The sequence below is a fragment of the Seriola lalandi genome, unplaced genomic scaffold (assembly GCF_002814215.2).
Source record: "Seriola lalandi dorsalis isolate HSWRI2012SDOR001 ecotype SW California unplaced genomic scaffold, Sedor1 jcf7180002054570, whole genome shotgun sequence".
Lineage (NCBI taxonomy): Eukaryota > Metazoa > Chordata > Actinopteri > Carangiformes > Carangidae > Seriola > Seriola lalandi.
Genome location: NW_019525123.1, coordinates 2,303,753 through 2,327,618, shown reverse-complemented (window position 1 = coordinate 2,327,618; position 23,866 = coordinate 2,303,753). Strand labels below are relative to the sequence as shown.

General features: G+C 40.4%; 1 protein-coding gene across 3 annotated transcripts in view; it reads right to left on the bottom strand.

The window, feature by feature from the left end:
- The window catches only part of sema5a (sema domain, seven thrombospondin repeats (type 1 and type 1-like), transmembrane domain (TM) and short cytoplasmic domain, (semaphorin) 5A), a 120,419-nt gene that overhangs the window by 41,126 nt on the left and 55,427 nt on the right, over positions 1 to 23,866 (bottom strand). For all 3 annotated transcript variants that reach the window (XR_002761353.2, XR_002761354.2, XM_023416935.2), the window contains exons 5-12: positions 23,010 to 23,072; positions 19,337 to 19,435; positions 14,097 to 14,310; positions 12,563 to 12,848; positions 10,263 to 10,398; positions 5,855 to 6,059; positions 1,801 to 2,008; positions 51 to 168 (exon numbers count right to left, since the gene is read on the bottom strand). Coding sequence is in view for 1 of the 3 variants with exons in the window: in XM_023416935.2 (XP_023272703.1) it covers positions 51 to 168; positions 1,801 to 2,008; positions 5,855 to 6,059; positions 10,263 to 10,398; positions 12,563 to 12,848; positions 14,097 to 14,310; positions 19,337 to 19,435; positions 23,010 to 23,072 (1,329 nt within the window). In the remaining 2 variants the exon portion in view is untranslated. The remainder of the gene's footprint in view (positions 1 to 50; positions 169 to 1,800; positions 2,009 to 5,854; positions 6,060 to 10,262; positions 10,399 to 12,562; positions 12,849 to 14,096; positions 14,311 to 19,336; positions 19,436 to 23,009; positions 23,073 to 23,866) is intronic.

Genomic DNA, 23,866 nt, shown 5'->3' with positions numbered 1-23,866 from the left:
GCAGTACAATGAGGTATTTACAGATTAGGGAGCAGCTCAGTGATACTCACAGGGCATTTGGTGATGCTCTGCTCCCATTGGCTCATTCGGACACTATCCTCCAGGGTAGTGCATTTCTTCAGCAACAGATCCCAGCCACAGTATGGGTCCCTGGCCCCCACACAGGCTCTGGAAAAGAGAGAATAGACATTTGCTTTTAATGGGCTTTTATTAACCCGTCATGTGTGAATAAACGCAAGCTCAGCATTGTGGAAGAGAAGAAGAATGGCGAATATGGGAAGAGGAGAGAGTAGAAAGAAGAGATGGAGTTGAGAAGCTACCAAAGTGACAGACAAGAAGCGAGAAAAAAGAAATGCAGAGAAAAATCTAAATATTAATTTTGTTTACTCATGAACGAATACACTAGGATGTTCCACAGTGCTTACACTGCATCAGCATAGTGAAATTATGTCTTAACACAATGTGCTGACTGATTTTTCTGGTGATCTTCAGCCAAGCACCAGGATTACCAGGTTTTGCATTTGCGCACACACATTCACTCCTGACTCAAATAGCTTATCAGCCCGACAAATATTCACTGTGAGTATACTGGAGCAGAGATAGCCAGATCTGTCTTTGTCGTATCTGCTTCAGGTGGTTTATTGAGTGCAATAAAAAGCCTGATGTTACTCTTTTCATGCAAATATGAGTCTGCAGTGACAGCACAATGACATCCCTGAACCACGGGCATCAACGCAGTATGACGTGAAATGTAGCCAAAATTGTCCGTGGGTTTCATAACAATGAACTACAAAAACACGAAAGCACAGACACAAGATCATTTGCATCCGTCCAGATGAAAATGTAGAAAGGCAAACACTTTTGCGTGCCTGCACACATAAGGTGGCTGACGTAGTGTCTGGGTGACTGACCGAAAGCAGTGAGTTATGGTCTGTATCTGCACGGAAAAGTGACGACAGTAGTACAAAATGAAACAGAGAAGAAACAAGCTAATGCCTGTCTCTGAAAGGGCCTTAAGGGCCTTGCAGATTGTATACCACCCATCAGTAAGCCGCACAGCCAAACCAAGACAGGCAGCCTTCTAATATTTCAAACAGGTAAGCCTCAAAGAAATGTCAGTGATTCACCCAGTAACTCTTTCCTTAGGTTCCAGGTCCTGTACATGGTTTTATTTCTTTTATCTGTTGTTGTTGTTTTTTTTTTGCACAAGAAAATGTGAAAGATCAAGCAATGAAGAACCATAATGGCAACAGTATATATCACAGAGCCACAGCCGTAACATGAAGCCTTACTTCTGTGTATTTCAATAACAGCGCATTGTATGTGAGATAAGGAATGTAGGTGTGATTCCTTTCCTGCATACAATGATGGATGGGATCTCAATCTTGTGGTGAGTCTTCACACCTTGGCCTCCGTCTCTGGTTTTCTTTAGCAATATTTATGTTCTGACGTCACGTCTTCCAGACAGACAGAAACTCAATATATCTGATAAACACACACACAGCTGCAGCAGAACTGTGGCAGAAAATGCACATTTTTTTTGTATGGGTCAATGACAACTAGAGGAAGACAGTGAGGCGGACAGACAGAGGGCAGCCGTGGGCACCTCCAGTGGCTCAGACAAAAGCTGATTTAAAGGGTTTTAAATCTCAGCAAAGGCCCCTGACAAACAACACAGGCCTGGCCCTCACAGATAAAGAGCATCTTATGAAAGAGGGAGCTTTAAAACTTCGTTGTGTGCACATTTGCTTTTGACGGTTTCCATTGAGATTAATGGTGTTTGTGTGTACATGTACTCACTCTCTGGTCTTGTGGTAGCTGCATCTCTTGAGCGGGATCTTGATGACCTGGTCTCTTACACCCACATAAAGCTCGCTGCGGCTGTGCAGGATCAGCAGGCTTCGGATCGGCTGCCTCTTCCTGGGCGGGAACAGCTCGATCTCCTCCAATAGGCAGCTCCCCGTGGACTGATTGAGAGGAGAAAGCACTTTCCTGATGGTACCGTAATCTGGAAGTGAAAGAGGTGGAAGAGAGGATTTGGTCAGAAAGAGGTAGGAGGGTGTTTATCTACACGAGTAAAAAGGTAAAGTAGCAGAGGAAAGCTCAAAGGAGAGGTAGGGCAAGGACTGGAGAGAGTTTAATGAGGAGGAATATATATATCCTGGATAATAAAACTGAACACAAGCTGACGTGAACTCAATGTAAACCATACAACAATCATTCCCTAACAGAGAGGTTCTGAAAAAAGGCTGTCAAAAAGACTGGTGGGGGTTGGCGTGCCAACTTTGGTTATGCCATCAACATGCAGTGCTGTAGATGCAATCAGGGAATTGGTATGGTAACTGAATACACATTTCTGGCCTACTTTTCTTTAACAGGATATTCCAAGGGAGGAAACCACTTTATAGATATGGAAAAGAAGAGTGTCATTGTAAATATGTCCTGACCTTTATTTTATGTAAGGTAGGCCCCATGAGATGAAGCAGATTTTCTTTTGGGAGAGCTAAAACAAACATCATCTATTATACATGCAATCCCCTGGGTGAAAAAAAGTAATTAGGCGCACATTGATGCCAAAAGAAGAAGGGTGAATTGCTAATAGATAGTTTCAAGGTAGGGAATGTAAAAGTTAAGTATTGCCCCAAGCAGTGTTGGGCATTAACACATTACTTACAAAGTACTTACTTTGAATTTCATATATTATATAGATAGTAATGCTACTTTGTTACTTTCAGCATTTTGGGGGTAGTTGTCCTACCAAGAGTTATGGAGTCTCTCAGGGATACAGAGACTGGAAGTGTGGAAAGGCAGCTGAACGCTAATGAATGAGGCTCTCGGTAACTCAAAAGTTGTCTTATTTGTTATGTTGTGTGTTCTTAGCTGGATTGCTAATGTTATCAACTGGTGGAGTACATTCCAGAATTAAGCTAGCTGGCTTTGTTCAGAGTTAGAGGGTGTGTGAACACTGCAGCTTCATTGTGAGGACAGGACATCTGGAAAGCTGTGTGCTAACCATGGCTAACATTAAGCTAGCTTATATAATTTTACCTTTACGCATAGATATAAATGCACTGTTACATTATGCATACAGTATAATATAATATGTGTAATAATGTAATAGTAACTGATCCTATTTCATAACCTTCTACATAGGGCTGACATACTCAGTAGGCAAACGCGGGTCCGCATCTGGACTGAAATGCAATTTAATTCGGACCTGAAGCAAATTTTAGAGCAACCTGACTCGGATCACTTGCTAGTGTCATGGTTATATTGAACACACACACATTTTTTAGCTGCCAGTAATTGGAGTCAGAATAACATCCGAGTTAAAAGCTTGAGTTAAAAAAAGTGTTCAAATGTTCAAAAATTGCCAATGCAAATAGAGGCTGACTGTTTTTAAGGATGAGTAGACAAGGCAATGCTTAATTTGCTATAAAACAATCGTTATTTTCAAAAACGTTGTCCCCAGACTTCAGAGATAAGAACCATAAAACTTCACCAGCTGAAGTTGTCACATCAAGTAATCGGCTGAATAAATGGAAAATCCACGGAATTAGCATTTTCAACTACAAATATGGTGAAACTTGTACAGCACTGAACTCAACAATGAACACTTCGATCAGTGTCTCCGTACGGCTGTCACACATTTTGTGCACCAGTTGAAAGACCTAGTTACACAATGAAGGTGTCACTTCTTCCTTTAATACAAAAATGTGTGTTTTGTTCATTGTTCTTAGAAACCAAATATCAGTGTCTTAATCCTTCTTTTCTGGCCTGTGATACTGTGGAATTTTGAGCAGTGGACCTTTAAAACTTGTACTTGAGCACTCCTGACATAGGCTGTCTAGTGGATTATACTTTGCTGACTTGCTGCTACTAATCACACCACACTATTTAATTTGCTTTGAGAAGGTACAGTACTTATATTATTACACCACCGGCTATAGGTACTATGCGTATATTGCTTGCCTTGTAATTCTGACTTGAATTGCCCTTGTATAGTTATGATTATTTTATTTCTTTTTTATCTATTTATCTGTACTTACTTCTCTGTCTTTGTGTTGCTGCAACATCTTAATTTCCCCTCGGGGATCAATAAAGGCTTTCAATATCTTATAATGTGTCCTTTTCCAATTCTTCTTATTTCTATGTGTTAAAATACAGAAGATGTGACATGTCAGTATGGGGGTTTTAATGGAGCTGGGTTGAGTAACAAAAGTAACAAATAATGTAAGTAATTACTTATGCTGTTGAGTAATTACTAAAGTAATTACTTTTTCAATGAGAAATATGTTATAAATAAGTAAAAGTTTCTTTTTTCTCTCAAGACATGTACCTTAGACTTAACTCTGCAACTAGTTAAGAATTTGGTAGTTTGGTGAATCAGGATATTTAACAATCTTCTGCTTTTAGCTGAATTTTGTTCATGCTGACTGAAGAAGTGAAAATGTGCTGCAGGGCTGAAATTACTAATGAGGGCTGAATAATAATTTAGATGAAACTACTGCCACGTGTTCATGTAAAAGAATCCCTACTCTTTGACTTCTTTGGATGCCAATTCAGAGCTATCCGGTTCTCCAAAAGGGCTCCAATCAGTAGAGTGCATTTAAGCGTTAATAATAGCATATGATTAGGTACAGTATGTATGCTACCCAATGGCCTTGGCAGTGTTTCAGATGTTTTCATTAGCGTCTGGTTAGTGTCTGGGGAACTTGCAGTGTGGGCAGCTCTGGTCTGACGCTACATTGATCACAGCACCATGCAAACAATGAGAGGGGAGTTTTTGAGGGAGATGCCAAGCACAAAGGCAGTGAACTGGAACAGGTTGTGTGTGTGTGTGTGTGTGTGAGTTGTGTGTGCTTGTACTGCATGTGATATATCCTAAAATAACACTGATGCTACAACAGGAAGATCATGTTGACATTTCCCAGTGGGCCTATGGTAAATTAGCACAATGAAGTGGGTCACTACGTTCAAATTCTGTTCGGTACATCCGCTCCTAATCCATACAGTGTGTTATATCATAACACAGAACAGACACTGATGTGTGTCTGACATTTTGCTGATACCGTTTTCAGCGCTTTGGAAAGTCTAACATCATATATTGTCACACCAGTGTGATCAAACAGTCTACTGATAAGCAGGCGGTATCGTGCAGTTCAAACAGGGAAAACCTGTAAGCTGTGTGTGTGTATTATTAATTACCTGTTTGTCTTCTTTTGACACACGAATATTCCCTGTTTTATGTCATTTATGAACTCTTTGTGAAAGACTGCATGGGAGTGATAAGTGGGGTGATATGTGAGTGTGTTCTGTCAGTGCATATGGAGAACATATGGAGGTAAAGAGTGATCAAACTCATGTCAGTAGACTAAGCTTTGATGTCTCCTCAGAACTACATATATACTGTTGTCATTATTCTTCTTGCAGGCCTGTTTTCTTATGCAAAGAGTGCTTTTCAAGGGTTTAAAGAAAACGTATTTATCCATAACATTCAATATTCATTTATGTATAAACAACAATTTAAAACTAAAAACTGAGTGGTCTACGAAGTTTGTGACTTCAGAAACCAAGCCCCAACCAAACCCACGAGCGCAGACAAAAATAAATGACAAAAATCTCATGTGCAATAACCAAAACTGTTCCAACTTTGGAAATTGTGTGTTTATGTAGTAACCCACTTCTCATATTAAGAAAATATGTTTTCAAGGAATTTAAGAAGCCACAAACTCACAGCAGACACAGCATGCAAACCATGCACAGAAAAGAAAACACACATAGACAGACAGAAGGACAGACACACACACACACACACACACACACACACACACACACAGTGCGAAGTACCTACCAGTAGCCAAGTATATGATGTGAAACAGCATGTCTTTCCCCTGCACCACATCCACTGCCACATGAGTGAAGCGCACGTTGTCCTCCATGAAGTAGGGCACGGGAACCACGGGTTGGACCACCTCGTGCATCAGCAAAAACTTCTGGGCGTCCTGCAGGTTTCTTTCGGTCAGGTTCACGTAGGAGCCAGAGTCGATGGTGCCGCACTGTGGAGGTGGGGGAGTTGGAAAGAAAAAGGTTTGACTGACTACATTAATAACAGCCAAGGTCTTTGGGATGGCAAGCTACATTAATAAGCTTACAATTTCGTGGCTAGAGGTACAACCATAGATGAGAAAAGTGAGGAATTTGATGATTAAACGAACAAGGCTTTAAAGTCAATTGCTGCCTCATTGCAATAGTTTACTATCGTCACAACCTTAAGGCTTCGCCGTCAACACACCACGGATGGAAGGAGAGTGAATGAACGTTTGACTGAGCAAGTAGTTATCTCTTCCTCATATGCATATATATTGCTGGTGAGTTTTATTAGTACCCCAATAATAAGGTGTCTTGATTGTTCATTTTTACCTCAGAAATAAGCTAACATCTTGAAAAGGGTTTCAGCTTTAAAGCTTTCATTACGGCTGTTCATGAAATTTCTCACAAAATGCTCTCTCTAAATGCAACAATATCATTCAAACACTGGAGTCCCTGAATAAAATAAGTAACAAAATGACTTGCACCCAAGATTTTAGACACCAGAAAACATTGCATTGCAGTTTTAATAACAGAAGTATCTAACATAAATAGGTAGATTTCACCCTCACATTTTAATTTGGTTTTATCAGTTATTGTTGACTCCAAGTTCTCCTTCTACGTCCCAGTAGAGTTTTGCTACTGCAGCAGAGTCAGTATCACAGCAGTTTGTCATAATGTGAAATATCTGGTATGTAAGATATTTCCCCCAGTTCATTTATTAAAAGGAGTTCAATAAAGTGAGCTGATTCCAAATGGGAGTTAAAAGAAAAAAATATTAAGGAGTCAGAGGTATAGTTTATATTTCTGTGCTTTTACCGGTTGTAAAGGTTCTTGTGTTTTACAGTAAAAAATCTTAATTTCTTTTGCTTAAATCACATTATTTTAACTGTTTCTTTTCTTTTTTTCCCTGGGAAACTAGATAATAAATTATCTTTGACATTTTGCTTTCCAAGCTGAAAGAGGTTCCAGCCAGCATTGTATATTACATAACACTCTGCTATCAGAAGCAAGCTGTATTATCATGAGCCATTGTAGCACTGTAAGCATACTAAAACTAACTGCAAAGGATATACAGAGTAAATATTTGTAAATTGTCGTTGTCCTGGGAAAACCATGCATCTCCAAAGTTTCTATTTTGATTCTTGTCTTGTGATTTTCACAGGACAGTGATAATATTCTTTTTTTGGGTTGGAAAGCAAAGTGGGACAAGGTGAAGCTTGAACCTAGTCCAACTAAGGCAGAGCTGGATGAGTAAAGCTAACCATGCATGTCCTTTTCAGTAAAAGAGGTCCCAGGCTGGGGTCAGGATTGTGGATTGAGGCCCCATCCACAAAGAATAGGCCTACTCTGAGGCACAGAACAGAGAAAACAAAAATAAGCTGTGCTCGACAATTACACAAACCAAAATGACTAGTATGTTTTCGTTTTGAACACAGTAACTCAGATGGACTACACGAATTTGCTTGAGGCTAATCATACACAGCCTCCTTGAAAGAGACTGAAAACTGGGCCTTGGGTGGCGATTAGTTCTTGCTGACCAGCTACAGTAGCAACAGCACTGAGACTTTATACAGATCAATCCTTGGCCTTCCCTAGGATGACAGATGAGAAACATGGAGGGCTTCCCCCGGAACGGGCAATGGATCAGCGCCCTCGCCACATGAGGAGACGGGAAATTAAAGCCCTGAAGGACGGGGAAATGCAACACTGTGTGTATGTGTGCTTGTGTGCCCTGAATGTGCCTCTTGCTTATGGCAAAAATGTGTTGCGTGGGTGTGGTGTGGGCTACATAATAACATATGTCTAAGGTTTCCTTTTGTGGTTTGTCCTTGCATTGCATGTGTGTGCATGCATTTCAAAGTGTCTGTGTGATCGTATTTCTGCCACAGTGAGACAAAGTTAAGCACTGGCCATTGAGGGTGTATGGCATCTGTGGATGTACAGAAAGATGGATGTTGTGATTTCCATGGTACAGTCAAGGTGAGGGACATCATTTGGCTGAGGGCCCATCCAACACTCAGCTGTCCCCCTCATCATCAGCACACTATGCTCTGCCAGGATATTAAGTGCCACTGAGAAATATGGTTGTTTTACAGCATGTTTTTGAAAAAATTGGCTTTTCTTTAAAATGTGTCCCAGGTCATTTAAAGTTTCAGCATCCCAATAAGATCTGGTTATAATACTATGTCAGTGTTGGCTATGTTCTAATCGAATCATTTATAATGTTGAAAGAAAAGCACAAAAAAAACCAACACCTTTTTTTTTTTTTGTTCCTCTTGAAATGTATTAGATAACAAAACTTTCCATCAGCATTTGGCCCATAACTTAACATATTTTCCTCCATATGGAGCTTAACAATGAATGCCTTTTTTACAGTAAGCAATTACAGAGTGACAGAAAACCTATACAACACAGAGATGGTATTAGCTCCTAATGCAAAACGAACATGACTCATAGCCTGAATAAACCCAGCTGGATCAATCCGTGTGGTTCAAATAAATGGGGGGATTTTCTCTGCAGACAGACAGGGAATTAAGCTCTCAATCAATGACCAGTGTGTGTGTGTTGAGTGATGAGCTCACAGTCATAATTATCCCTATTTGGCAGCAATCTATAACCCTCTATTTTTGTGCATGTATACATGTACATAAGATATGTACGTGGTCAGCGACTTTTATTGGTGCTGGTGTCGTGTAGGTGTATGTTTGTGCATGTACATGAGTGTAGGTGTGTGTGTGTGTGTGTGTGTGTGTGTGCACAAAGGGATGAAAACAGACAGGCCATAAATCCTGAGCTCGTAAATCTAATCCCCCAACATTGACAAATGCTTGATGAAGATGTCACTGAAACCTAGATAAAGTGTGCATCGGTCCAGCGGTGAGGGGCAGCTATTGTGCAAGGGCTTAAGTGGAGAGATGGGGATAGAGAGGAAGAACTTATCCTGGTTTATCCTTGAGGAACACAACCTTATGAAAGGCACTGGTATATAGAAACCCCTCTGTGATGTACCTACAGTATGCTGAACAGGATAAATCTGCGGTCAGCACTGACCAGATAGAGAAAATTGGTTTTCTTGAAGCTAAGTGAATTTTACTCAACTAGCTGCTGACATGTAGATACAGGAATGCATGGCAACAGTAAGACACATCATGTGTTACAGATTTGTGGGTGTGTGAATGTGTTTTTTTTTTCTAGTTTTTTTTTTATTTTTATTAAACTGTCAGAGCCAGCACTTTTTCTGCATGAGCATGTCATCCACTTTTTCTGCATGAGCATGTCATTACAGATAATGTGAGTGTAAGTTCTCGATAGCAGGCATCTGCTGGTTTGACGGCAACATGATCGAGGGGCCGTAAAAGGAAAGACGTGTGGAAGTGAGGCATGTGTCACACATGGGCAGCGCAGACCTCTGAGGGAATTCAATCCCTCGTGGAGAGCTGCGTGGATTAGCTCCCTCACTATCTGCTAAGCCTGATACAACTGAGAGCCACTTCTTCTGCTAATAAAACATTCCCTCTGTGTCATCAGTATCGAGCAGCGCCTCAAATTGGGATGAGGTGCCCCTGTGTTGCTTGGTTTGCCCTCCGGGTTTTAGGATGGAGTATAAACATAAAGTGGCACTTGTGCAAAACACGGACAGTTTATTGTGAAGGACTGCAGTTCAAAGAACAAAGCTATGACACATCTTAAAGGAACGACTGTGCCATTGTAAAAATCACTGGATTTTATAACGAGTGGTTGTAATGTGTGTGTTCATGAGCGGAGAGAAGGCTGACCGAAAGAAAAAGAAATTAATGAGAGTGAAGTACTCATTGGGACTCTGAGGGAGGCTCATCAGGATGAAAACGCTTTTATTTTTTTATAAGGTTACAGTATATACTATATGCATAAATTTCCTTAGGCATGCACCTAGCTACACCTATAGTTTGGCTGATATGGCAGTGTGCTGGGTATAAATGAAAGCAGTTTATAAACCGCCTTACAAACCATGTGTTATGATATGTAAGCAGCATGGCTCTAGAGATGGAAATATGCCTGTTGGTTGGTTTGTCAGCCTGCATGTTAGCATATTGAGGTTAGCATTTAGCTAAAACGTCACTGAGCTGCTAGCATGACCGTAGACGCTTTGTCTTGTTTCACAAAACTATTCTTCTGTATGGATTTGTTACCTGAAAGTCTGGGTTGGGGTTGGGGTAGGGAAGCCAGGCCGACCGCGAGTTCTCCTGATACTTGAAGGGCCCGTTGAAAACCTGTGATATGGCACTGAGATTGAAGGCACACACCGCAGATGCAGCAATGCTGTTTCTGAATGTCAGGAAAAAAGAGAAGAGAGACCCAACAAAGGGGGACGAGAGGATGAAAGGGATGATGAATGAGAGCAGGAGAGAGAGAGAGTAAACAAATTTAGAAACGGACACCACAGTAGTAGCAGGAAACACTGTTCAGATCTTGTTGTTATTTGTAAAGCTGACCTCTGTATGTTTGTATTACATTCAGCCAACAATACAAATCAAACACTGGACAGACAGACGCAGACGCTGGTGTAAGTGATTGTCATTATTGGATTATAAATCAGGCAAGAGGACACAATTAAACTGTTCAGCTCGTCTGATTAACTGTACAGATCTCGGGCCTGAAATACAGCTTTGACTTTTTAAGCTGTCAGTTTCAACAAGTACTGGTCTCCTCCTTCCGAAGAGAAAGTAAAGAATGAGAGTATTAACTCTCAACTCAAACTGTGAGACTTCAGCGATGTGAATTATAATCCAACGCGGCTGTTCATTAAACTCTATGCCTGGAGGGGGAAATGTTTCCAATACCCTTCAAAAGACTTCTTTTTCAGCAATGTGAAGGCACTGACCATAAAGAATAGATTACTCAGCTTTTAATAATGGTGGGTGCCTGTGTGCGTGTGTGTGTTTGTGAGTATGAAAAAAAAAGAAAAAAAGAAAGACGGAGAGACAAAAAGAAGAAAGGGTTGCGATGCTTGTGAAAATAGAAAATAATAGTTTTCATCCATGGATGCATCCCATCTCTTACATCCTCCATATGCATGATAAAGTATACACTTTTAATAAGTGATAATAAGCTTCTTTCATGAGATGAAATGTCAAATAGCTGCTGGAATACACAGTGGTTGTAGCTGGTTTGGGTATATACGTGAGAAGATCTTTACTTTAAATTAAATTTAAGATACGCTTGGCCATGTAAACAGCATTGACATAAATATTCAGTTTATATACTCTGTATGTATGTTACAAAAAGGTCGCATGCCAAGTTAATTTGGGTGCAGTTGAGGTGCGTTTACAAAATGTACAATGTAATGCCAAAAACACTGTGAATTATACATGAAGCTATACTGTGTGTGCATCAGAACAAAGGATAAAAGAGTGTTGGTATTTTTCACCTGATGTTAACACACTATGAGCTGGATCTCAATTTGTTTCATCATTCGCTGTGCAGATTCTACAGACAATCAAATATACTAATGGAGCTGAAGTCATTTTAGAAAATAACTTTAAAACACAAAATATGAATCAAATGGATTGGTGATTGACTTAATCTGATAATTTACAAAGGTTGGATTTCCTTCAAAGAGACTATATGCAAATTACGATACAAAATAGCAAAAAATATAGACTAAAGGAAAAGAACAATTTGTGAAAAATAAACAGAGAGATCTGTCATGGAGGAGGAATAAAAGCAGTTTGAAAACAAAGAAATTATGTAGATGAAAAATTAAATGAAATTTCTGAAATGGGTTTTCTTGAACAATAACAGGTAACTGACACATACTGTTTAAGAATACAAACAAATAAATGAATGATAAATGCTGCAATGGTTGTTCAAGTATGCTAAGCAGTCAAACAAACTCATCTTAGAATACTTACTTTATATCACCAGGTCTAACCAGGTCTACATTGCAATATATGAAAATGCTATCGCTTTATTTCCATGTCCTCTACCTGTATAATCGGCTGGTGTTGATACTGTCTTTTTTGCCAGGAACATGTAGCTTTAGCCTCTGTTTTTTTGTAGCACGATAAAATGTATGTAGCCGTCACGTGCACATTTAATTCAACTTTTTTTAATTTTTTTTTTTTTAAACATCAGCTGGGGAAAGTCAGCTACAAACTTAGCTCAACTTAGCTGTAGCTAATGTTAGCATTATTTGCTAGCTAGCTACGGCCAGTAACATCTCCAAGGAACAGCTGACTTTTCATCTCAAAATTGACAGTTGCAGGCTAGAAACGAGAAGCCTGCTTTTGTCTATCTCTGTTTGAAATAAAGGACCAATTTTTTTTTATTTTTTTGCTGTGCGAGAATGGAAACTAAAAACAGCTAGCTAACGGTAAACTGTGTAATTTCTTGGTGTACATTTTGATGTAAGGAAGTCATAGATTTGTTGAATACGAAGGAGGTAAGTTATATGTTGTCACTGTATTTGAGGGCGTATCATGTTACTCACACATTGGTAGTGAAGATGCCGTAAAGCAGCTCCAGCTCTGGCAGATAAAATGTTCCCTGCAGCTCGTTGTAGTTAAAGGGGATTTCTCCAGGTCGGGAGCAGTTCAGCCTCGCCTTCATAAAGGTGGTCCACGTGTCCTCCAGGAGGAAACGGCCGCCAATGTCATTCTTACAGACACGCCCAGCACGGGAAAACACAGTACGGCCACAGTCATGTTCCACCGCGTTTTCTCTGAAGAAGAAGTAGGTGAAGTTGGCGATATCATAGGAGGAGACGAAGTTCGGTTCTGTTGAAAGAAATAAAACAAAACAGGAAGGAAATGAGTGTGAAAAAGGATGCTAGAAAGAGAGAGAAAAATTGTACAATTGAGGAAAGTCAAGAGAAAGATGAAGTGCAGATAAAGGAAGAAGAAATACCAAAAGAAATAAGGTTGTGGGAGTAAGAGGTAGTGGGAGAGCAAATGGGTATGTGCTATGACTGATTGACTCGCGTATGTGTGAGCGTACAGCCCACACAACAGCAGGTGATCGGGATTAATAACTGCAGGCCATGTTATTAATGGTGTTGTGTTGTAATAAGAAAACTAATTTTTCACTCCCCCAAACCTAAAGGTTAGGATGAGAAATGGCCAAAACAGGTGTAGCGTAATAACTCTCACCCTATCTGAAACACGCGACCTCCACAACACCGTCGACTGAGGCTTTCATCTTTATGTATGACATTATTGAATCTAAACCGCACACTTTATTCTCGTTGACATTGATTTAATTCACCTTTAAATGAAAGTGTTTCTCCCCCCTCTTCATTTCAACCCTTTTCTCGTCTGCACCTTCGGAGGGCAGTGCAGGGGGAGACAGAGGGGGGAAAAAAATCAATTTGCCATAAAATTAGTGATTAAACCTTTTCCCAGAAGGTTGCTGCAAAGGAATGTATGTGGTGGCTTTTAATTTATTTTTTCAATTTAGCTTAAATGTGAATCAGATAAAAATCAGTTGCTGACAAGATACTGATTGACCTTCTCCTCTGTAGACTGGACACCTTAAGCTGTCTGAAGTTCTCCAACCAGCACTGAGAAGGTTAGTGCGTGAAGAGGGTCTGAGCTTCCAGAGAAAAAGACATTGATTTCTGAAAAATTCACACTCCTCAAAGAAAGGTTGAGATGAAAATAAAAGATTTTCTAGTTGCTTAGTAACTTTGGACAGAATAGTTTTTACACACAAAAGGCAACAGAACAATTATGTATAGGGAGGAACTACTTTGCGCAGCACAGTGGTGATTTGAGAAGGAGTACAATCCTTCAACCAAGAGAGACAGATTCCAACTCCCATGTTAGCTAAGCATCTGACATGGTAAAGTATCCCTGAGCAAAACACTGAATCCCCTCCAGCTGCAGCATCGATGTTTAATGGCTGCTCGTAAAAAGTAAAAAGAGTTTCTTTCTGTTTAAAATGCCCATCTTTATGGAAGAACTTTTAGGTGTATTTATAGAAACTATAACATCTTTCTGGAATCCCAAACTTTGGTAACTCCCTACCGTTGAGCCATTTGGAGTTGTACTGGGCAGTGCGCAGCGGTGGAAGGCCACCCAGGCTGCGGTAGATGGCGGGGTCTCGCCCGGAGAAGTCCATAGCAGTGGCGGCATAAAGCTCCCCGCTGGAGGTGATGAGGGCAGTGGAGTTGTGGAGGGGGTTGTAGGGACACCGAGCCATCCCGCTGATCTGATCGTGGATCTCTGTCAGATTAGTCAGCTGTAACATGGAGGCAGTGGTGGGAGAGAACAAAAGTGGAAGGTTTATAATGGAAATGCTACAATAAGAATTTACAGGACACAGACATTGGCAGTAAAGGAAAATTATTTTGATAATTTGTAGAGGTAATATCCCCATAGTCAAGAAACTAAAACAATAAGATGTAATATCCGTGGGAATAATATGCATTTCTCCTTATTTCTAAATAATGGATGATTGTAGAAAACCTACATAAATATGTAGGACATAGTATCAAAGGGCAGCATTAAAATTCAAATCAGGGAAGTCTGGTAATGTTTTGTTTGTTCCTGACAATATGCAAATGTTGTACACTCAAAATAACACTTAGTCTCATTATGTTTTGTTTGGTTTACATCTACCGCGAAACGCACTTCTGAGATATATATGAACAAAACCTTCAGTAGCCAGAGACATAATCAGAGAACACATTTTGAATCAATAGCAGTGTTAAACATGTTAACAGAGCAGATGCCTCAAGTCAAATGTTAAGAAACCACCTGTTAAGAAAGCAATAAAATTCCTAAAACAAGCCCCTAAATCAAGTTACTCTTGACTGCAGTGTTTCCCTGGTTTGGTTTCTGATGTCTGCACAGGACTACCAGCTGTCAGCATGGTTATAACATTATTATACCACATCTTTAGGAAGCCTCTCTGAATTCAAAAGAGGCTTGATGTAAGATGCAGTCTTTCCTCGCATTCTGTCTTTGAATATGAAGCCAAATCCAACTCCCTGCTTTTTAAAAATACTTTACAGCATGACCCTGGCTTAGTCCTGACACACTGCACTGGTTCCTGCTTATAAAAAAAAAAAATAGGGACCATAGCTCAGTGACTCAGCCTTGAATACCAAAAAGGAGTAATGCATTTTTTTTTTTTTTAAATCCAAGATGTAATTATATTTTATGGTGCAAAAGTAAACACAGTATACAGGGATTAGATCATGGTTTGTGCTTCCATCCAAGTTGAGCTAGGTTCTGTGGGCACATGCATGATGCAAAATGAAAAGATTGCACTAATCTCAGCAAAAGGTAATTAAAATGATTCTATTTGATATTTTCTATCAATCAGCCAGGTTCTACATTTTTGACTTGGTTGGAGAAGACCTGAAGTGACAGCAAAACTTTTGCCTTGGAAGACTCAGAGCTCAGTCTCGCCTCTTTCCTTGCACATTTTCTAATTTTCCCTGACTGAATAATCTGTGGACAGCTCTTCCTTACAGGAGGCCAGACTCTATTCAGGGCATGTGTTGGGGGAAACAGGCGACTTCTTTTGCCAATTTCCTGGAGCCGGTCGATTTGGATCAAGGGTTCTGTTAACTCCTGCCACCTCTGCCTCACCCAAACCATAACAAAACAGAGCAGCCCTGTCTGAGCTCTGCCGGCCTGAGATGAAAGCCTGGTATTGATGGGACTTGTAATGTGGGCCGGAATAGCCATTTTGAGGTCAATTGGGTCATTTAGAAAAACAGGAGGAGAAGTGATAAATAGACAGACTGCAGTGCATCCGTTGCATTTTGAGGATGTGGAGTGAAAGTCGTCTCTATAGTGGAGCCAGCAGCTGTGCGAGTAGGCTGCTGAAGTGACTCTGAATGCCTCTGATAGAGACTTTTTGGAAAGAGACAGCTCACAGTTTAGAATAGACTGCAATGAGAGCCAGTTGGGCACTATATATGGTGATACTGAGATGCTATTGTAGCTCTTGAGAAGATTTTCAGCTACCCAGCCTTATGTATGATTTGAGATCTATTCACTGATATTCCACAGTGGACGGCTCTCAAATGACACATCATAGCAGCTATCTGTCAAGTGAGTGTGAGCTGAACTTCATATACAAATCTTTATCTCAAGCCTACTCTCTTTGCCCAGAGCACAAGTTACAGCATTAACATGTGTTATAAAACAGCCGATTGGTCATTGATATTGATAAGCACTATTACAAAACTAGACAAGTGACAGTAGTCAGGTTTCCATCCAAATCTAGTCCATTGACTGAATTTCCAGAGAAATGGCAAAAGAAGAGACAAATGAATGCACTTTCTCATTATGTATCGCTATTAGTATTTGGTTAATAGAGATAAACGGTTTGTGGTGCTAATTCATCAGTCAGGTGCCATTAAAGAGTGCTAGTCAAAAACCTCAAATGGTGGAAAACAAAGTAGAAAAAATGATGGAAAGTTGACATTTTGTGTTTGTTTCATGTATTAATTTGAGGAGTCTTACAGTTTATTGTTCCACAGCAACATTTTGGTTTTATCAATAGACCAATTTTTCCACCTCAGCTAACTGGGTTTTAGTTTTTTTAGTTTTTTTTGTTTTTTGCGCAAATTGAAAATGCACATAAAAGCAGGTTGATGGAAACAAACTTCATGAATAAGGTCACTTTTCCAAAACTCAGACTTAAAGAAAACTTGGCCACTCACTGGAATAATTTACTGACGACATTTCAAATGAGTCACACATAGACTTTATTCTGACAGGTACAGGATTTGTATAGTTTGCTGTGACAGGAATAGAATGGGGAAATGCATTGATCTGTGCTGTGTTTGTAGGCTGGGTAGTCAGTGGGCATGTGATTGCAATGTGTATGCTGCAGTACTGACTATTACCCAGTAATGAAACTAAACTATGCTTTCACATAATTGCTTCTTCAAAAAATAAGACAGTCTTAGACAGAGACATCAGTTAATGACTTATCATTACAACTATGGTCTCCTCCCCAAAAAACTTTTCTCATCACATTTATCCTTATCATTATCATCATCACGGTCCTCTTCGGTAACAAATGGCTCAAAGTCAGAGAAATTAACAGCTGTTTAATCTATAACCTCCAAGCACTTATTAAACTAATAGAATATTCTACTCCCTCTCTGTTCATCCATCACAGCCGATAGTAAATCTGTCAGAACGTGATTCCACTGCTGTTGCTGTGGCCAAACAGTGTTTCACATTAACGGACGTTCAGTGGGTAAATATGACAGCGTCTGATGAAATACTGCTATAATAATGTCATGACATTTCAACTATATGTATTTCCACAGTGGTAAACAGTCATTATGAGCCTTTGACCTTTGGATGCAGTGTTTTTTTTTGACAAAAACAAATGTCATCATAATAGTAAACTCCTGCTTCCTCCTCCTCTGATATCCCACAGTACGCAGCGCAGGTATTTGATATGGTCCGATCACTGTTCTGTGGTAAGCACAATACTCTGACATTTTAAATGTTGGTCTAAAGTTAACTTCAGTGGGCACTAGTCACCAACAATAGAGTGTAAAAACCTTTCTTAGCTGCTGTTTGGTTTTTAGCACTATATTACTTTTATAAAAGAAGTGAAAGAATAGCTGCAATTTCCAAACCAGTGGTTGATTTTACAGAAAATCTTGCCCTCACTGTGTCAAGAGCTTGCTGAAACACAAAAGCAGCTCACGCTGAAAAGTCTGACTAAATATATCTTTAAAAGATGGGATTAGGAGCTGCAGGGAATTTGTAGAAACCAGAGCGAGAGGAGTGAAAATACAAGACTACATGATTTGATACAATAAAATAGAAGCAAAATAATTGCAATGAGTCACAAAGAAGGGCAAAGCTGCACGGATGAGACAAGGAATGTGTTTACTTGTAGGCCAACGATAACAATGATTATCAGGAGTAATGAGCTTAAGGCAATGTTTTGATTGCGGCGTTTAACAAGATTGAAGAAACATGACTTCTTAAATAAGCAAGCTTAATAAGATTCATCTTATAATTAGTCTACCTGACTGCACACCAGGAGGCAAGAACAGTTACGAGAGCTTATACAATAAATTCAGTGATATCAAGATCACGACTCAATCACACCTTGATTAAATGTGTTGATCAACCTTGCCCTTTCCTTCTGACATTGCCACTTCAATCAATAACAGTTCAGTCTTCATATTTGCAGTGTTATCAGATTTATCCTGCGTGAAATATCACTATAATTCAAGAATAATGACTTTTTTTTTTTTTTTTTTATTCTTAAGTGTGTTTCTAATAAGTGCTCTATTATAAATTTTCAGTAAACACTGACGAAGCCACTACAGCTGCTGTCAACTTCCATATTGCACAGCAGCATGAGAGGGAAATTAGTGGGAGCGCTACAAGCTACAGGGCAAGGGTCATGTCACTGACAAAAAAAACAAAAAGTCCTTTCTAGCTTGTCTAAATGAGCTACAAGAAGTTCAAAATTTAAGTTGTAAAAATCAAAAAACAACAACAACAAACAACAACACTGCTGAAAAGGTAGTAAAGCTCTCTACACCAAGGGAAAACACTTGTCACTTGATGTTTCATTTTACTTTGACAAAGCAGTCGGCTGCCTTAGTACTTGCGATTTGAGTGTAATCAACGCTGAAAACCTGTCTACAATTTTTTTTTTTCTTAGAATTTTTCCTTCAAATTCTTTAAAGCAATACTATAACTTTCACTTAAACACTTACTGTGGCTACAAGTGACCATATAGATAATTGTATTCAAGTATTCAAGCAAAACCTGAGCGTATTGAACTGAGAAAGGTTGTGTTTTATTGCTCCGAAATTTACAGGCTCATTTGTAAGAAGGAAGAATGTGTTCTGTTTTAAAACTAAGCCACTTCAGTGTGTAAAGAGGAAGAGGAATCTGGAGGACACAGCTCTAGTAGAAAGAATAAAAATATGTTAATTTTAGCTTAAAAAACTAATAAAACAACATTGTCTAATCCACAGCCAGTGTGGTTTGGTTTACACTGCAGTAATATAGCCTACATAACTGGCAGCTAGCAGGTTAGCTTGCTATCTGGACCTCACAGGTTGCAAGTAGCGTTCAAAATGACTTGCTGTCTTAACTTGGATCAAGACAATCAGGCAAGGGGGCTCCCAGGGTAATTTAAAAATAGTAACGGTTGCCTTGACTGCATTGAGAATAATTATTCTTCGTGTGAAACTCATCAAACAAAGGAAAACATGGATAGAACAGAGGAGGCAAAAAAGAAAGTTGGCTGTTGTTCATACCGTTCGGTTGGTGCAGATGGGTGTGAAGGCGTTGGTTCCACAGGTAAACAGCCTGTTCCCATTCACCAGCAGCACCCTGATGTAGTTCTGGCATTCCTCCTGTGGAAACACACCAGCAAACACACATATCACAGTTAGCGGTTAGCAGCGGCACCATTATCTATCTATTGACAAGCAGCAGCATTAGGCAGAGGGACAAAATTACACTTTATGCCAATAAATGAGACAAACACCTGCAACCACGGGAGGGCTACTCTAAAACGTGGCCAAGCTTGACAGAGTCAAATCAAGGCTAATGCCCACACGGCTTAGCCATGTCACATCTTAATTCAACAGGGACCAGATTTGGAGAGGGATCTAAATGAGGTGGAGAACAGATAAATGCAGCAGGCGTGGGAGAGGACCCATCAGGATTAGTTTAGAAAATTGCTTTGGCTTTGTTGACTGGTCAAAAACTAAAATGAAAGTGTAGCCCTCCCTCATTCAATCATGTTTCTTTTTAAACCTGCTCTCTACATTAATCAATTCAAACCACTTTTCTCTATATTATGGTGAAGTACATGCTCACCATTCCTTTCTTGGAGCACTCCTCCTTTGAGGTTTTGGCTTGGGTTTCTAGCAAACCACTCAGCACAGTTAAAAGCGCCAGACAAATAAAGTGGGGCTGATGAAGGGAATGACTGATCGAATGATTGATTGCCGTTGAACGTCGTGAACTCCCAACATCGCCGTCAGGCTTTCATGCAGGTTTGGTGGGGATTTCCATCAACAAAACTCATAGTAAATGTAACAACAGTCAGTATTCATGTCAGAGAGCAGCATTTGTTTTTGTCCTAGGACAAAGTAATAAACTTTGGGTCCTCGTCATCTGAAAGGGGCCACGGCTGGGTTGACGAGGAGGCCCTCGTAGAAATTTAAAACCTTGTAAATCTGCTATTGTCTGAGCCACTCGAGGTGCCCAGGGCGACCCCCCCCCCACTCTCAGGGGTCTGATTTAGGAGTGGAGGGCACCGCAGGAGAGATGGAGGGAGGAAAGAAGGGTAGGTCTTTTATTTCCCCCTATCAAGATGGAGGTTGACTCATAAAACAACTTGTTTCCTGGTGCTAAGCACAGCCTAAGCATGTGTGTGTGTGTGTGTGTTTATATGTATGCCTGTTCAAAACAGATGACACATGAGTGTGTGTTTAGTTATACTTGTTATGTATGCCTATATATCTGTGCTATTTGTACAGCTCATTATGTGCTGTATGCTTGTGTGTGTGTGTGTGTGTGTGTGTGTGTGTATGTGTGTGCGTGCGTGCGCTGGGTGCAGGTGTTAGGGTCTGTTGTGAAGGGGTCTGCATAATTCACTTCTCTGCAGTTTGTTTGTATGGTAAATAACTGCATATTTAATATTTGCCCAGCCTCACAGTCTCGACTTGTTTATGAAAACTTCCTGACAAATGTTCCACATCCATACTGTAATACAGAGGCTGTTATACTTGGCTCTCGCATTATAAAACAAAGCAGAGGCAGCAATCAAGTCCTGTCAAGTCAATTTAACTCGCCTTTCTTCTCCTGGTTTGAATAAATCAAATGCGCAGGAGAAGAGCAGATGCGTACATTAGGAAAAAAAAAAATACAATCACTTGTAAATACACTCAAAGCAGAGGTAAGGTATCTGTGTAATAGCTTAAGCGATGGTATATTGCTGCGCGCCGAGCTAGGTAATAAACCATCGAAAGTCCTGTCAACTGAAGGAAAATGAAGTCTTTTAATGCTACTCTTAGTGAACAGGAGCTGATCCTCAGAAGGGAACAGTAAGCAAAACAATTCGACTCCACCAGACAGTAGCGACTCTCAAGGACTGACTTTGGTCTGTAATTCACAACAGCTATCTTGTGCTGGCCAGCCCGTGTATGCCTATTATAGGTCCCTAACCACCTTTCACAGGGGGATAAATACACAGTGGCGCGCACACACACACACACACACACACACACACACACACACACACAGTGATTAGGGCTGGGCAGTTCACCTACAAGTCAAGTTCAGCTCTAAACCAGCTGTTTGGTAGGAAGACCATGCCAGCAAACCACATACAAAAACATACACTTCAGTTCAAAAAGTAACTGCAAAAACAATAGGAACTCCCTTTATGCAACGTCTATAAATAAGAGTTAAGGTGTGGTTGAGAATATTTTTACTTCCCAAAAAGGTAATTTAAATCCTCTTTGAGGTCAATCCCATATACAAAGCTGGGATTCCAAGTGAGTCTATATGTTAAGTCAGAACAAAGAGCTCCAAGTAGCTTTCAGGCTTCATTGTGTTTTTATGATAACTTTACATTTTTTAATTTCAGTGAGCTCTCGGGAGCTGATTCAACACTGCCTGTAAAAATGAAGAAAGATCTGTGACTTCTGTCTTTGGAAGTTTTTAATTTTCTTTTTTAGCCATAACTATGATGCAGCACTGATGCGCTGGTGGGAAAGTCCCAAAGTTCCACTGGTAAACAGCATTTATCCGTGTGTTATTTCTTAAGATAAACCAAAGCCACAAGAAGATACTGAACAATCATCAGCTGTTTTGGAGGTCATGGTGGAGATTATAGTCGTTTAAATTACTGTTATCAACCAACAAAGGGAAACTCCATCAATTTTACACATTGATATCAGTTTATTAGTCGTCTCCTGGGGCTCTGGAGGGCACGTAATTCTGAGAAAATAACCCTTGTGATGTCATCAGGGTATTCTTGGGTTAAGCATGGACATTTTTAGCTAACATGGCTCGAGGGATAGGAGAGCCACCACTGGACCTAAATACAGTCTCAAAGGTCCCGTTCACACCTGGTATTAACAAATCCGTCCCGGGTGATTTGATCACAAGTGGACAGCTGTAAGTACAGGTGTGAACGCACCCAAGACGCTTTGAAGACGCATTTGAGATCCGATCACACATTCTCGGCCACATGTGTCCACATGGGTCACATGGAAGAACCTCTGCTGACATCCTCTACATCTACATCTGACATTCTGATTAGTCCCACCACAGTTTCATAATGACCCAAAAAGTATTTAACTATTTCAAATGGATAAAACCTCATTTCAGTGTAGAGTTGTGTGCAGCCCCTCTGTGCCCTGCCCCTTTCTCCCTCTCTCTCTCTCCCTCTCTCTCTCTCTCTGTCTGTCTGTCTCTCACTCACCCACAGATACACACAAGCACACTGACAATGGACCCGTTTGTCGGATTAGCTAAAAACAACAACTCATACCTGGTTATTTGCATATAAATCGGACAAGCGAGATCCAATCACAAGTGGTCACTCGAGAAGCATGTGGAGACGCATTTCACGGGAATGGCAGGTCTGAACAGGGCCAAGGAGCCACTAACATGGCTGTAGATTCTTGCATTACAAACAGGGTGTGAAGACTGAAATATGTTGACATTTAGCAGACACAATGAAGAGATGTTATCCAGCCGCATCTCTCACAAATGTAATGAAATGCCAAACTCTTGGAATACCGCTTTAACTGAGTTCATTAAAACCAAAGGACAAGCTGTGTGTGTGTGTTTTTTTTTTTTTTTACAAAACCATACGTGAAACTTGTTTTTCTCAACACAGTGACAAGTGTCTGCTAAAGCATTATAATGCTGTGACATTTCAAACTCTCAGGCATCACTTAAACTCACCTCAGATTTTCCACGGCTGAAGCAGGCTCCCTTGGTGAACTCATCACAGTGCCACTCAGCCTCCTGCAGAGAGGGAAAGAGAGAGAGAGAGCGAGAGAGAGAAAAGCAGTGTAAGGTACCCAATAAACCATCAGGAAGAAGCAAACATCACAAACATTTGGTGCCATGTCACCACGAACCACTTTGAAAACCACTCAGGGAACCCAAGCAAAACGATGCCTGGCTTTCAACTGTGGCAAAAATTCCCACCTTTCTGAAGTCGACGTGATGTGTGGGGACTTCGCCTGAGATAGCCCGGCAATAAAAATGCCACGGCAGACATGCAAACACAGTTAGAAAAAGAAAAGCCATAACTGCGACGAGCTTGAGACGCTGGCGGCAGCGCACATTTCTGGGTGCCGACTATTCTTTGACGTGGGTGGGAGGAATGTCTTAAGACAGAAGTGAACAGTTAATTAATTTGACATTGCATCTTTACTGTATTCTTAGTCTTGTACACACTCACACACGCACACTTACAGTACATGGACGTTTATAAGCCATGTTAAATACAGACACAGAATCCAATTAAGGTGCATACCAAGCGGAGACCTCAAGAAACGAGAGGCAGGGGCAAATGCCAATTTGATTTATGTGTGAGGGAAAAGGAGGGATCCGTAGACATAACAGGCGAGTCCCTGGAGTAGGATGTCAACGTAATTTACATGTGAGGAAGAAACAGAGGGACGTCTTTTTACATTTTTACTACAGGAGGGAGAGGAAGATAAAACCTTGTCTCGTCTCATCCTAGGGTGAAGAAACCAGCATGCTCCAGTTTCTGCCGTTTAATTTCAGCGTGACCTGAGGGGAGGGTGGGG